Source organism: Homalodisca vitripennis, chromosome 5 (assembly GCF_021130785.1).
Source record: "Homalodisca vitripennis isolate AUS2020 chromosome 5, UT_GWSS_2.1, whole genome shotgun sequence".
Classification (NCBI taxonomy): Eukaryota; Metazoa; Arthropoda; class Insecta; order Hemiptera; family Cicadellidae; genus Homalodisca; species Homalodisca vitripennis.
The window spans coordinates 103,742,950-103,755,879 of NC_060211.1; the positions used below are offsets into that span (position 1 = coordinate 103,742,950).

The 12,930-nt window shown below is 34.9% G+C and overlaps 1 protein-coding gene across 1 annotated transcript in view; it reads left to right on the top strand.

Annotated features, from left to right (window-relative positions):
- LOC124362617 (protein toll-like) overlaps window positions 1-12,930 on the top strand; it is a 57,715-nt gene that overhangs the window by 29,835 nt on the left and 14,950 nt on the right. Inside the window, 2 exon segments of the mRNA XM_046817277.1 lie at window positions 8,026-9,040; window positions 9,042-9,193. Of these exon segments, the coding sequence (XP_046673233.1) occupies window positions 8,027-9,040; window positions 9,042-9,193 (1,166 nt within the window). The 5' untranslated portion in view covers window position 8,026.

The window sequence follows — 12,930 nt, forward strand, 5'->3', positions numbered from 1 at the left end:
CCATCAACAGTCGTACTTACTGAACTATTTCTGTTAGGTCCTAATAATCTTGCAAGTTTATGAAACAAGTATAAAATAAACATATCATGTTACAATTTATAATTGCTAAATGTATTACTATGGTTAAAAATGTTAAGTCCTTACTGTGAAAAGAAGTGTTGCAGCCTTTACTCCATCTCGAAGTACAGTTGTACGCAGCACAACTCTTTACCATTGTTAAAAAGCATCTCGAATATAAAACAAATTTGTAACTCTTAAACACCTATTAAAACGATTTAAAATAATAATTGACTTTAAAACGATTAAAAATAACAATTGACCTTCTCGTAGCAGACGTTGAGGACAGACTGAAGTAAAGTATGTCCAATGATGAGTTCGTGTTTGTGACATGAAAAGTTCATGTTGTGACATGTAAAAAGCGGGTTACCTGTGTAGTCGATTAGTGCGGTTGAGTTCTTGCCCACTCCGAGCGCCTGCAAGTCTATGGATACTCCCGCAGCACACGGCTGTGTGTGCCCGGAAAACATAGTACAGGGCTTATGGACAGCGCGCGTTCCAGTAGTATAGTTCGTTGCACCTGGCGCACGGCGCTGCAAGTCAAGCACACTCGCTCGGGCATTTCTGGGAATACTATTTGTAGACTTCGTAGAACTAATCATCAAACTGCACAAGAACGCTTAGTGTTTCTGTCAGACAGTCGTGCTAGTGAATGAATATTCAAAAGCATTTTGTAATTATAATACGTATTCGAATACTTTACAAGTATTCATACTTGAATAAAGTATTTATTACAATTATTCGAATTTTTGGACCATCCGTCCCCCGTTCCTAATAAGTGCAAAAGTATTCACTACAAATCATCTGAACGATATCATTCAATATTCTCCACAATTAATTATTTCCAGGGAGTGAGATATAACCTGTTCAATTATAGGTGCTTTTCTTATTTTTAACACCCAATGTGGTTGTTTTGACAAATAACAACTATTAGCGAACGTAGGTATTTTTTATGTACTGTTATTTTACATAAAATAATCAAAAGAAAACGTGTTAAATTTGCAGTTTAAAACTAGCCATTTCATTATTAAAATATTATTTACATTATTTGTATGTAGTTTTTTTATTAAATTAGATATACTTCTAATATGAAAGAAATATTGTAAATTATACGAAATAAACTAGTAAACCGCTCTTACTTACAATTTTAAGTATCGATAAAAAATATTGTTCTTAACATGGGTTTTATTACAGTCTTTAAATTTATAGTAAACGTTATATGCAGTAAATTTGTCTTTGATATCTGCATTACAGTACTGACTAAGGACGTTATAATTAATATTTTCTAAAATGTACAGTTAAAAGTATATTTCTACTTGTCTTACCTAAGTATTCTCTTACTCAATGCTCAACAGTGGTTGCAGAAAAGGTTGAAGTATGAAGTGCTGTGCTATCAAGCTTACTCTATGCTTTTAAAACTATAAATGTAATTAAACTTAAAATGTGGTTAAATTAATTAAACTTATAGTTATGCTGTCGTAAAACTATACTTACTTAGTAACGTTTATTAAATATGACAGGCTCTTTTAGTTAAGTAATAGCATTTGTTAGCTGTATTGTAATTACAGACACCAAGGTGGGATTTATCGTAACTTTAGAAAGCACTAGGGCGTAGCCCAAGGGATTTTCGAATTAAGAATAGGCATATTATATGTTTATTAGGGACCTTAAGAATGTCCATGCAAAATTTCAGTACAATCGGTGCAGTAGATTTTACGTGACTGAGCAAAACAAAACACACACGACACGAATACAACCTTACCTATTTTCAAGCCTAGCTCATGCACGGATAACGTATTCTCTGTCAGTCCGTATTTACCGGCTGGCCTACAATTGACAATTACAATTATTGATCGCCTACTAATTGTTCCCATAATAGATCTCAGCCTGACAGAGCTTCTGATCACTGATGTCATTGCTGTTGCGTAACAAATTTCCTAGGTCATATTTATTTGTGGCGTATATAGATTTAAACTTCTGGGAACTGAAGGAGAAGTTAAAACAACCAAGAGCTTCGGGAGAGAATAGGGTAAATAATTATTACGTCATAAAATTCTTCCTTTTCCAACCCTTATGGGTTAATTGAAAAAATTAATAATTAAAAATATTCTGTTGCTTTAAATACAATACAGTTGGTTTAGAATATAATATTTAACTTGAAAATTGTATCAAGTTTATCAGCAACTAACTTAGTAAATTAAGCTTTGTACTGCCTATTATTTTATTATATTCAAATCTCAAATGAGGGTGTTGAAAGTATAATTCAGGAAACCTATCTTCCTTTATGCCTATCGTCTAGGAGATTCCTTCTCAAACATAAACAGTACCAAGATTTTAATATAAAAAATAGTAAAGTTTTGGAAAATATTAAATTCATGAATATTCAAGAATCAACGCTTTTCTAGCGCATAACATGTTTCTTGTAATGTTATTAAACATATGAGTTAACAAATACTTACCTAACCTAACCTGTCACGTCTCCCCGAGGACCTACCGCCCTACCCGAGGGCATAAAATCTAAAACTAAAGATTAAGCCAAATGACAGAAGAAAAAAATAATAAAAACATGACCTACCAAAAGTCATAAATAAATAAATATAATTTAATGGCTTTGATAAATAGATACAAGTAATATATTTTAATGACAACATTAATGTAGAGGATGGTTAAGCTTTGCAGGCGCTTTAAAAAAATGAACCCGTTCAGGCGGAGGATACCTGAGCTAGATATCCGAGAAAGTATTTCTTGGAAACACCGTATGGATAAATGGTTTTCTCGCACTTCCCTTGAAACCCGTTCCATAGTATTGTTGTAGGCGCAAGTCTCTCCTAGTCACAATCTATGAAGGTGCAATATATTCAAACACCGACTGTCCCTCGATGCGACCCGATTATAGCCTACTTCCTCTTCCCAAATTTGGCCTCATCAATCTGAATATTTGTAGATTTCCAACTCATTCTGAGTTTTCAACCATGTGGTTAACAAAAACTTCCCAGCAGTAAGAGTACCACTCCAGAATAGTCTTGTTGCTGAGCGTTATTTCTCGCCGAATGAAACTCTGCCTCGGCGGACTAAAATATAACAAACTCTGCATAATATAAATACATCATACAGTTGTAGATGAAAGTTGTCATAAAAAAACCGACCCGCGCTGGTGTATTAAAGTACACTGCACTTTCCTCTGTTCCCTCTTAGAAAATCTACGATAACACCTATTAGTTCAAGTACGCTCGACGAACAGTAATCTGCACATGTGTTGCAAGTAGTCCCAATCTTAAAAATACGATGTAAAACTAAAAACTTAACAATATCGCTATACTTTATTCTAAGATATTCGTTATGACTAACAGAGCAACTATTGCACACCATTGCAACATCGCTTTCACTAGAACTGGAAGCCTCCATCTTGGTGAATATTGTATACAAACTACTACTCTCATCAGTGTACAAACTCTTAAAGACTTTTCGCTTCTTCTTAAGAACAAAGGAAAATTAAATCTTTGAACGTGTAAACTAAGTTGCGCAGTAACAAACTCTCGACTAATCAAACATCACAACGTAACAAACGAAAGTTAAAATAATGTAATACGCATGCGCGAACTTAGGTGCTTAGATACTGTAAAAATTTCCCTATCAAAGTGGTAAAAAATCTTCAAATTATTTGTTGATTTGATTAAACAAAGAAAAAACTGAAAACTCTTACCGGAAAACTTGGAAAGATATAAAATGTGCACCTCCTTGTGTTCTCTTCCATCCCGATTCCTCTCAGTTTCTAACATTGTAGGGATATTAATGGGGGAGAAATTCCCTCCTAGTGGGGGAATTATAGTATTTGGAAAATTTAAGCTTACTACAGTACTATGGCGAGTCGCTATGTCTTAAAGAATGCCGGCTTTCCTATTGTGTATATATTCTATATGGGTTTTGCTACATGAACATGTTATAGAGAGTTAATTACACGTAGAGTAAAAAAATAATACGAATGCAACAATTAAAGTAAAAGAAAAACTATAGTATAATGTGTAGTGCCATATAATGTTACATTAATATTTATTCAATGAGTATTAGCTGTAAAATGTACTGTTTAGTTTTGAAAGAGGACTTGTGTATTTTTAGTGTTTTACCACCTTGTTGACATTTACTGTAACGGAGTATTGTGCAAGACATTGCCGTAATACTATATTAGCGAGCTGAGTAGGTAAGCGGAACGTGCAACCTTTCCCCCAATTTCCTTATAGATAAACCTGTTCACAAGTGGTTTATTCGTTTATTTCGTTTGTAAAATTAAATCCACTGAAATCTGCATGGCAAGGGTCAAGTACACTACGTGATTTTAGTTTAAAACTTTATTACCACTCTTTCTTCCCTGTCTGTCTATCAAAATGAAATATTGCACAGATGTCAAGTAGATGCAAAAAGGAAATGTTATGGTAGACTTATGGACTTTGTAACTGAATTTATTACAAGATAGAATTACTCCACACCACGTTCCGAAACAAGCTTCGCTGAGATTGCATGCAACATAGGGTCAATCATGCAAAAGAAATAGGGTCAATAATACAAGAAAGAAGTTGACACGAAAATGACGAATTGTAGAACTCATTCTTGTAGAGATGAAAGTTCAAGCAAAATTTTAAGTCTACATATGAAATCTTTCTGGGAAATATCTTACCACTAATACATTCAGATTCTTTCAATTACACTGGATTCAACAAAATCAGTGTATAAATAATAAAAAGTCCGCACTCATATAAGTCACTATACGTGATGTTTTATGTGTTAAGATTGTTAGGCTACATCTTTAATATGTCACGTGTTTGAATCACTTATGTGTACATTGAGTTTGTTTACACATTTATTTATTCTGCTTTTCTCGTTGCCATCATGGTCACTAACGCTCCAGCCAAATCCCATTGAGTGATTCCATTGAGTGATAACGCCTATGCAGCATAATTTAACTCAGTGCAAAAGAAATATACTGAGGAAATATAGTTTATGTAGTGAGGAAGCTTCGTGCACAAGTTGTACAAAGGCTATAAAGGTTAGTTCGTTCTCACGATATCGTATGGACATACAGACAGAAAGAAATGAAATTGTAAAGTGTATTTATTGCTGCATTTCGTTATTGTTAAAGAGACCAGATAAATTAATATTTTATAAAATTAATTTTATTTGCTACATTATTTTAATTTTGTGTATTATTTATATTAACTACCTGTAGTAGATTTTGCAGCTAGTTATAAAAACGTGTCATACATTACAGCACAAGGCATAAACTTAAAATATTCCAATAATTCCACTATTAAAAACGGTGAATAAAGAGTAAAATAATTCCTCCTCAATTCATTGTTTTCTTCAATTGTTCTAAAAAATTCGAGCAATTCGCTTTAATAGAAATTAAATTACGTGTCAAATTCAAAACAAAATATCTTTTATTACGATTGCTTTGTTCGTTTCTTAATAATTTGTTTCAAATTAGCCATAACATACATTATCTTAGCCAACGTATCTAAGCATAGCAATAAAATGTAGCAATAAAAAAGTATAATGACTGTGTCCTCGTGAAAGGTCATTATCAAGAGCCGTTATCTTGCTGTCACATAATCCTCGTTAACTTGAACTGGCTTACGTGTGTGAGTATAACGACTGTTACTATAAGCATTATTTACACAGAATAAAGATTAAAGCAGAGTAAAGCAAATTGTTAACGATGACTAAGGTTTAGATTGTAAGGAAGAAGAAGTTAAAGTGAGTTTTGAGTATAATCGTAAAATAATATATAAATAACCAATTGGATACATGTTTAAATTCCTAAAGCTTTTAGATCATCCGAATTTCTAATAGCCTATATCACAATTTGTTAATTTTCGTTTACTTCTTTCCCTGATTCATTTGCTTCCTATGTATTCTACAAAACAACAATAATTTAACATGCAACGTGTTTTGAAGCGAATACTGCGTTTGCTCTCTTCATTTTCCGAAACATAATTTCAATACAAAACATAGCTTATAAATCCTTAAAGTATAATTTGAGGAATTTGATATTTGTTTTTTTCGTATCAAAATATCGTTGTATTAAAAAAAGATTAAAATAATTAATTACAAAATATTAAATATTGTTGTTTTGTTGTTGCATTTAACAGAAATGTATAACGTTTTGCAACAGTTAATAAATAATTACATTATTTTAATGTATATTTTAATTATATAGAACTTGGAATTCCTTTAACCAGAAATATTCAATTCACATACTTGATTCTACATAGGATTTTCATATAACACTTTTTCACTTCAGAGCCACGATGTTTCCCCCATCGAACGACACATTCAACTATGAATTGAACAGTTAATATAAAATTACTGTCACATTGATTGTGCGTTTATTATTTTGTTATTAGGTTTAAAAACTAATAATACTGTGTAATGTTTTGTAAACATTGTCTTAATATTTAAATTAAATTAGTAAAAGTATCTCTGACGATATCTACATGGAGAATCGACGAATTGAGTGCTACGTACTACACACATTTTTTTTATTAAAAAATTAGATTTTGGAAGTAATAGCGGGATATTTTTAAATATATAAATCAACTGGAAATGACTTCTTTGTGACTCGTGCGTAATTATAACAGCTAAGATAGGTCTTAGCTGTTATAATTACGCACGAGTCACAAAGAAGCGACTAGGGTCGGCGATGTTTTGTCTGCAATGTTGAACAAACAACTTTTAGAGCATTAATAATCAGGTGGTGGAATAATTAATAATGGTTCTGTCATGTAGGCCTACGTTTTAAATGGCTTCATCATTACAATATTGAAAAAGATCTCCGGAGAGGAGGCAGATTCGTTAGCTCATACAATAACTGGATTCTTCGCTGCAATATACTCCGTATTGATGTTTTTTTCATCTGGACAAAATATAGTCTAGTTCTGTGGTCTCATTATTAATCATAGAATAGAAAGTCACTTTCTTCTAATACCACTACAAGTTATCGTATTTAGAAGGTTTTATCACTTAACCAATGAAACGGGGACAAACTGACAAACAATAATGTTGTTGGCCGACAAGTGGCGGTAGGACTTTCACGTTTTGGCAACGAAGCCAAATCTCGAAGTAGCGTCTTGGGAAAGACGCGAATCGACGGATCCGTAGGAGGAGGCTATAATAATACAAAGAGGAAGTTATACAACAATCAGTGAGGTCACTGTCACGCTTCTGTATGGACACATTTCACTGTCACTGTTCCACTGTTCTTATCGACGGAGCAGCGTCAGTAAACACGTACTTAGGCCCGTCTCGGCTCCGGCTGTTGTTTCCTTATCAGTGCAGCCAACATCGTGGGACTCTGTATAAACAGTGACAGCAGTACCTGAGCGAGTTGGCAACACTGACTGACTGGATGTGTGGTTACATACAACCTTGAATGCCGCCTGCCGACTCATACCAAACATCTCTTATACAACAGCGCACTCTGTGTTGTTCTACAACAGTAACTTTCTCGTCCAGTGGCCTACTTTTTCCATAACACGTGCAGAAATCTAAATAAGCTTGTTTTCGTCACTACAAAGAGAAGGAATTTTATGTATACACAATTAATTTAATTGTTTTTCAATTTTATTATCAATACTCTTATTGTTTTAAAATGCGAACTTCAATACAAATCACGTTAAAAAAATGGTAATGAACAATTTTTAAGAATTTTGTCTAGAGTGGGTCCACTTGTATAGTTATGCTCCTATTCCTTTGTGTAATTCAGTCCACTTATTTTAGACTCTGGTCCTAAAGAGGCACTTTGTCTATTGAGTGTTTTAGTCAGTCAGATCTGAAAACTATGAGGGTGTATCTGTTAAAACATTAACAATTAAAATACAATTTGTAGAACCAGATCATATTATAAAGGTATTATGGATTGTGATTATTGTACTTTTATGAAAGAGACTCTGGACTAATTGAAGATATGTGTTACAGGATGGGAGTTGCTGGTGTTCTGTTGCTGACCATCACTGGGGTGGCTGTTGTCACTGGCCAGTTCAACTGTAACAGCCTGGTGCCACAGTGTAGCTGCTCAGGTCACACAGACACCTTCTACGAGCTGCTGTGTCCTCAGTTCATGGTCCACTTTGGCTTCCACGACAGGGTCCAACTGCAGTGCAACTCTGTGGATCGCTTGGACTATACCGTTCTTTCCGGTCTTCGATTCGGCGATGTTGAGAAGTTCATGTTGAGTTTGTGTCCATTGCCGGATACATCGATCAGAGAGCTCATGGACAGCATCGGGATCAACAAAATCAAAATGCTCCAGATCCAGTCCCACAGAAATCTAAGTGACACATTGCAGAAGAAACACTTTGAGAAGCTATTTGAAGTTACCAACCTCAGCCTGAACAACAATGGATTAACATCTTTACCTAGTGATTTATTTGAAGACATGGAAAATCTCACGTGGTTGGATTTGAAATTCAATAATATAATTTTACCCAAAGAGATATTTTACTTTACGCCTAAATTGGAAGTTCTCGAGTTAGGAAAGAACAATCTGACACATTTGCCACCAGGCATTTTCAAGAATTTGGATCGCCTCAGGCTGTTAAACCTCTGGACAAACAACCTTGTCAATCTTACCAGAGCTGTATTCTCAGATGTACCAAACTTGGAATCTTTGGATCTGAACACAAATGGATTGGAAACAATTAGACCCGACCTTTTTGCAGATTTAGTGAAGTTGCAAAAACTGAATTTGTATGGCAATGCTTTTAAAGGTCTGCCCCAAGGGTTGTTGTCAAGAAATATTGAGTTGGAAGAGTTTCAAATGCACGAAAACAAACGTCCTTTAGGCACCTTACCTTCAGGTTTCTTGTCAAATCTGACCAAATTAAAAGTAGTGAAACTAAGTGGTTGTAAGCTGACATCGTTACCTGAGGATGTCTTCTCTGGATCATACAATATTGAAAGTCTATACTTGAATCGTAACTCTTTGACTAGTTTTGCAGAAAACACATTTTTTGGATCTTGAAGACCTTGAAGTTCTGGACTTAAGTGAAAACTATATCACTCATTTACCTGAAAAACTGTTTTCCAAAACAAAGAGATTGAAAACTTTAAAACTTTGCTACAATCAACTGGTAGAAATAAAACCGTAAGTATACATATTTTATAATATATAAATTACAAGTATTAGTCTTCATCTGATTTATTATTTCATAATATGGATTAAATAATTGAGTTTCTTAAACAGTAAGTACTAAACTGACTTTACACTACGGTACCAATACAACTAAATTTTGGTCATCAAGCTCCTTTTGGTGTAAATGAAAAGACTGCTCAAATTAAGTGATTTGCAGGGATATACAGCTTGATTCATAAACAGAGTTATAAAAGGTTTATCTTCTTATATTTTTTTAACTAAAATGTTTCTAAATAAGCTCTTCATTGACGTTTTGAGTATGATGGGTGTATAAATATTATTTTTCTTTCATAAAGGAGTGAATATAAAAAAATTCTTTAGTTTTTTGGATGTCATTGTACCGTGAAAGCAAAAGTTATTTCTACCCTAGGGAGGTATATTTTTTTAGTTTACACTTAAAGAATAGAAACTATGTAAAATTATATTTTAATTGGACAAATATAATTGGCTTTTACTGTGCCGTTGGCAGCTGCCTAACTCATGTTTGGACAACACGCTTTTTTGTATTTGTCTGCAGTATGTATAAACTAGGATGATCACAATAAACTCAAAGACACGTAAATAAAGTTTTCAAGGTTATGGATCGTAAATTTTCACACAGTCTGCTCAATTGTAACAACACACACAATTGGACATCATTTTGTCAAATGGTCTTTTTCACCAAAATATGGTTGACCAATATAATGATCAACAGATGGTCTTTTTTGCACATTATATTATCAGGATATATTATCTGCCATTGATACTCAGAGATTTGATCTTTAGAGTGTGGTAAATTTGATACGTTGCCAATGTTTGGGTAATTTGATTTAATATTTCAGTTAAACTAATTCTTAATACCATATATAGCCGAACTAATCAAGGGAAAGAGCAAAACTAACTCTGTCCAATAAGCAATGGGCATTGAAAGGTTATAGACTTCTACCAGTTCACACACATTCCATACCTAACCACCTGTACCCTACTATCTGCCTGCTGTGAATCATTAACTGGCATCACGATGCACAGGAATTATTTTTGATTATTTAATCTATTGTAATAATTTATGAGGTATTTATCTCTATGAATATCTAAAGGAAATCAGTTTTAATACAGCATTAATATTTTGCTTTTATGGAATTAGGATTTTAAATACAACTTTATTTCACATTTCAATGTTAACTTTATCATTTCATAACTTCGTCATATTTGAATTAATTCCCTTTATTTTGGAGTGAGTATACATAACATGTAATAAAATAAACCAAATTAAATGAGAAACAAAACTAGTTGGTACACATTGGAAACATGGTTGACGATTGACAGTACAACCCCAATCATTACCCAGCAGGGATCACTTCTGGCTGGTTTATACCTACCAGTTGAACACACTACTGGGCACAGCAAAAACCGATGTGCCACTCCAATCTGGGCAACCTTATGGATGTCCAGTAGCGGCACATCACTAACCGCAAATGTTGAGATTCTGGGATTCATGGGCAATTCGATAGGTCTAGCCTACTGTGGAGGATGGCTGTTGGAGTTGGTGGGGTTTGTTCTCTTACCTCAGAGTCTCTTGTTAACCTCAACAAGGGTGTGCCACCCCCTGCCTACTTTGACTGGAGAGGCTGGTTCACAGCTAGCCTCCCTTCTTCCGGGATGACTTTGAGATGTAGTGCCCTAATTCTTCCTCATGGATCTCGATAGGAGGCAGCCCCTACTCCCTAACCTTACCCATCCTGAATATCCTATCACTCGGAAGCAGCGCAAAGGTCCTTACAGGACTAAGTGCAATTTATAAGCTTCTTGTCCTAAGAGAACAAAAAAAAAAACCCCAATCATGGCTGACGATTTGACAGTACAACCCCAATCATGGCTGATGATTGACAGTACAACCCCAATCATGGCTGATGATTGACAGTACAACCCCGATCATGGCTGACGATTTGACAGTACAACCCCAATAATGGCTGACGATTGACAGTACAACCCCAATCATGGCTGACGATTGACAGTACAACCCCAATCATGGCTGACGATTGACAGTACAACCCCAATCATGGCTGATGATTGACAGTACAACCCGGATCATGGCTGACGATTTGACAGTACAACCCCAATAATGGCTGACGATTGACAGTACAACCCCAATCATGGCTGACGATTGACAGTACAACCCCAATAATGGCTGACGATTGACAGTACAACCCCAATCATGGTTGACGATTGACAGTACAACCCCAATCATGGTTGACGATTGACAGTACAACCCCAATCATGGCTGTGAGTGCATGTGCAAGAGCGCTTGGCACAGTGAGAGTCACACTCCCACTCCATAAGCCACAGGTCACTTTTAATCACTAATTAAAAAGAACGCCCTCCCCATATTGTTCGACCCCTAATAGTGGGATCCCTCCAACATTAACACTGGCAAGCTGCTACTGAACAACTATCATTTAAGTTTTCTAGTTTAAAGCCTGTCAAAAATTGTCATCAAAATTAAATTCTATAAATGTTTTAACTTTGCTGTGGAGAGTCGGATGTTAAACTAAAACTAATCTAAATGTATCCAGCCTCTTTGGTTTGTATGATGTGATGTGGTTGGCATCAACTCAGCCAACACTTCAACGAGTGATGTTCTAGATGATATAAGCCTCTTTGAGAGAAAAAAAAAAAACAGGTGCTTAGCACTCTGTTTCTTCAGTCACACAGATTTAAATAAATATTAGTTTTCATCACTAAGAGCATTTTCACAAATACTGGTATAACTGGAGCCGACACCAGATTCGTTTCCAGCACTGGAATCTTGTAGCTTTCACAAACTCCAGCAAAACCTGAGCAGGATGATTGTACTCTCTGAATAGTCCAGTAAACAGTCTACTTGTATGAAGTGAGGATGTGTCCTAGAGTTAACCTACGGTATCTTGCCTTGCTTCTTTAGTTGCGGAGAAGTTTACTGGGTTCATCCTCTTTTAAGTGTATATTACTTGGAGAGTTAATTTATACACCCTCTATGATAAATTATGAGGTGACAACAATATATTTTGTAATTATTTTTCAACATGAAACGTCACTGTGCTTGTTCCACAAACCAGATACAAATTCCACAAGTTCAATAATTAAGTACACAACATCATATTTCAATTTTGTCTTGATTAACTCCTGCAGAGACCCTGCCAATACTGAAGATAAGAAGCCTCACCGCCGTTTCCGGTGAAAGGGAGTTGGTGTGAACATGCACATTGGTCCGGCAGCCGGCTCCTGGTAGGTTTATATATAGCTGAATTGCATTCTTTATCACTGTATACTGGGCTGGTATACAGTTTGGCCAACATTTTCCAGACTGGATTTAGTACGAACGACTACATTTAATAACATTGCTCCCAGTAATGGAACTGGATCCGGCTCTGGTTTCACTGGTGTGTGCGAAAACTCCCTTAGAAGCAAAGCAAAACTTAGTCCACAAATATGCAAAAGGGACTGAAAGCCGTTGTTATGGAGGATGTATTGATGATTAATGGTTTTGTACTGTATGACAAAGACAACATCAACCTATTATATAATATAATATATGGCAGTTTTGGAAAAATTTAAGGAGGGCAGGCGAGAAGGACTCATAAAAAAATAAAAGACTTTACTTAAACAAAATGGCAAAAATAATTAAAAACAGACAAATTTAAATAAAAATTTATTACAATATAATTTGTACT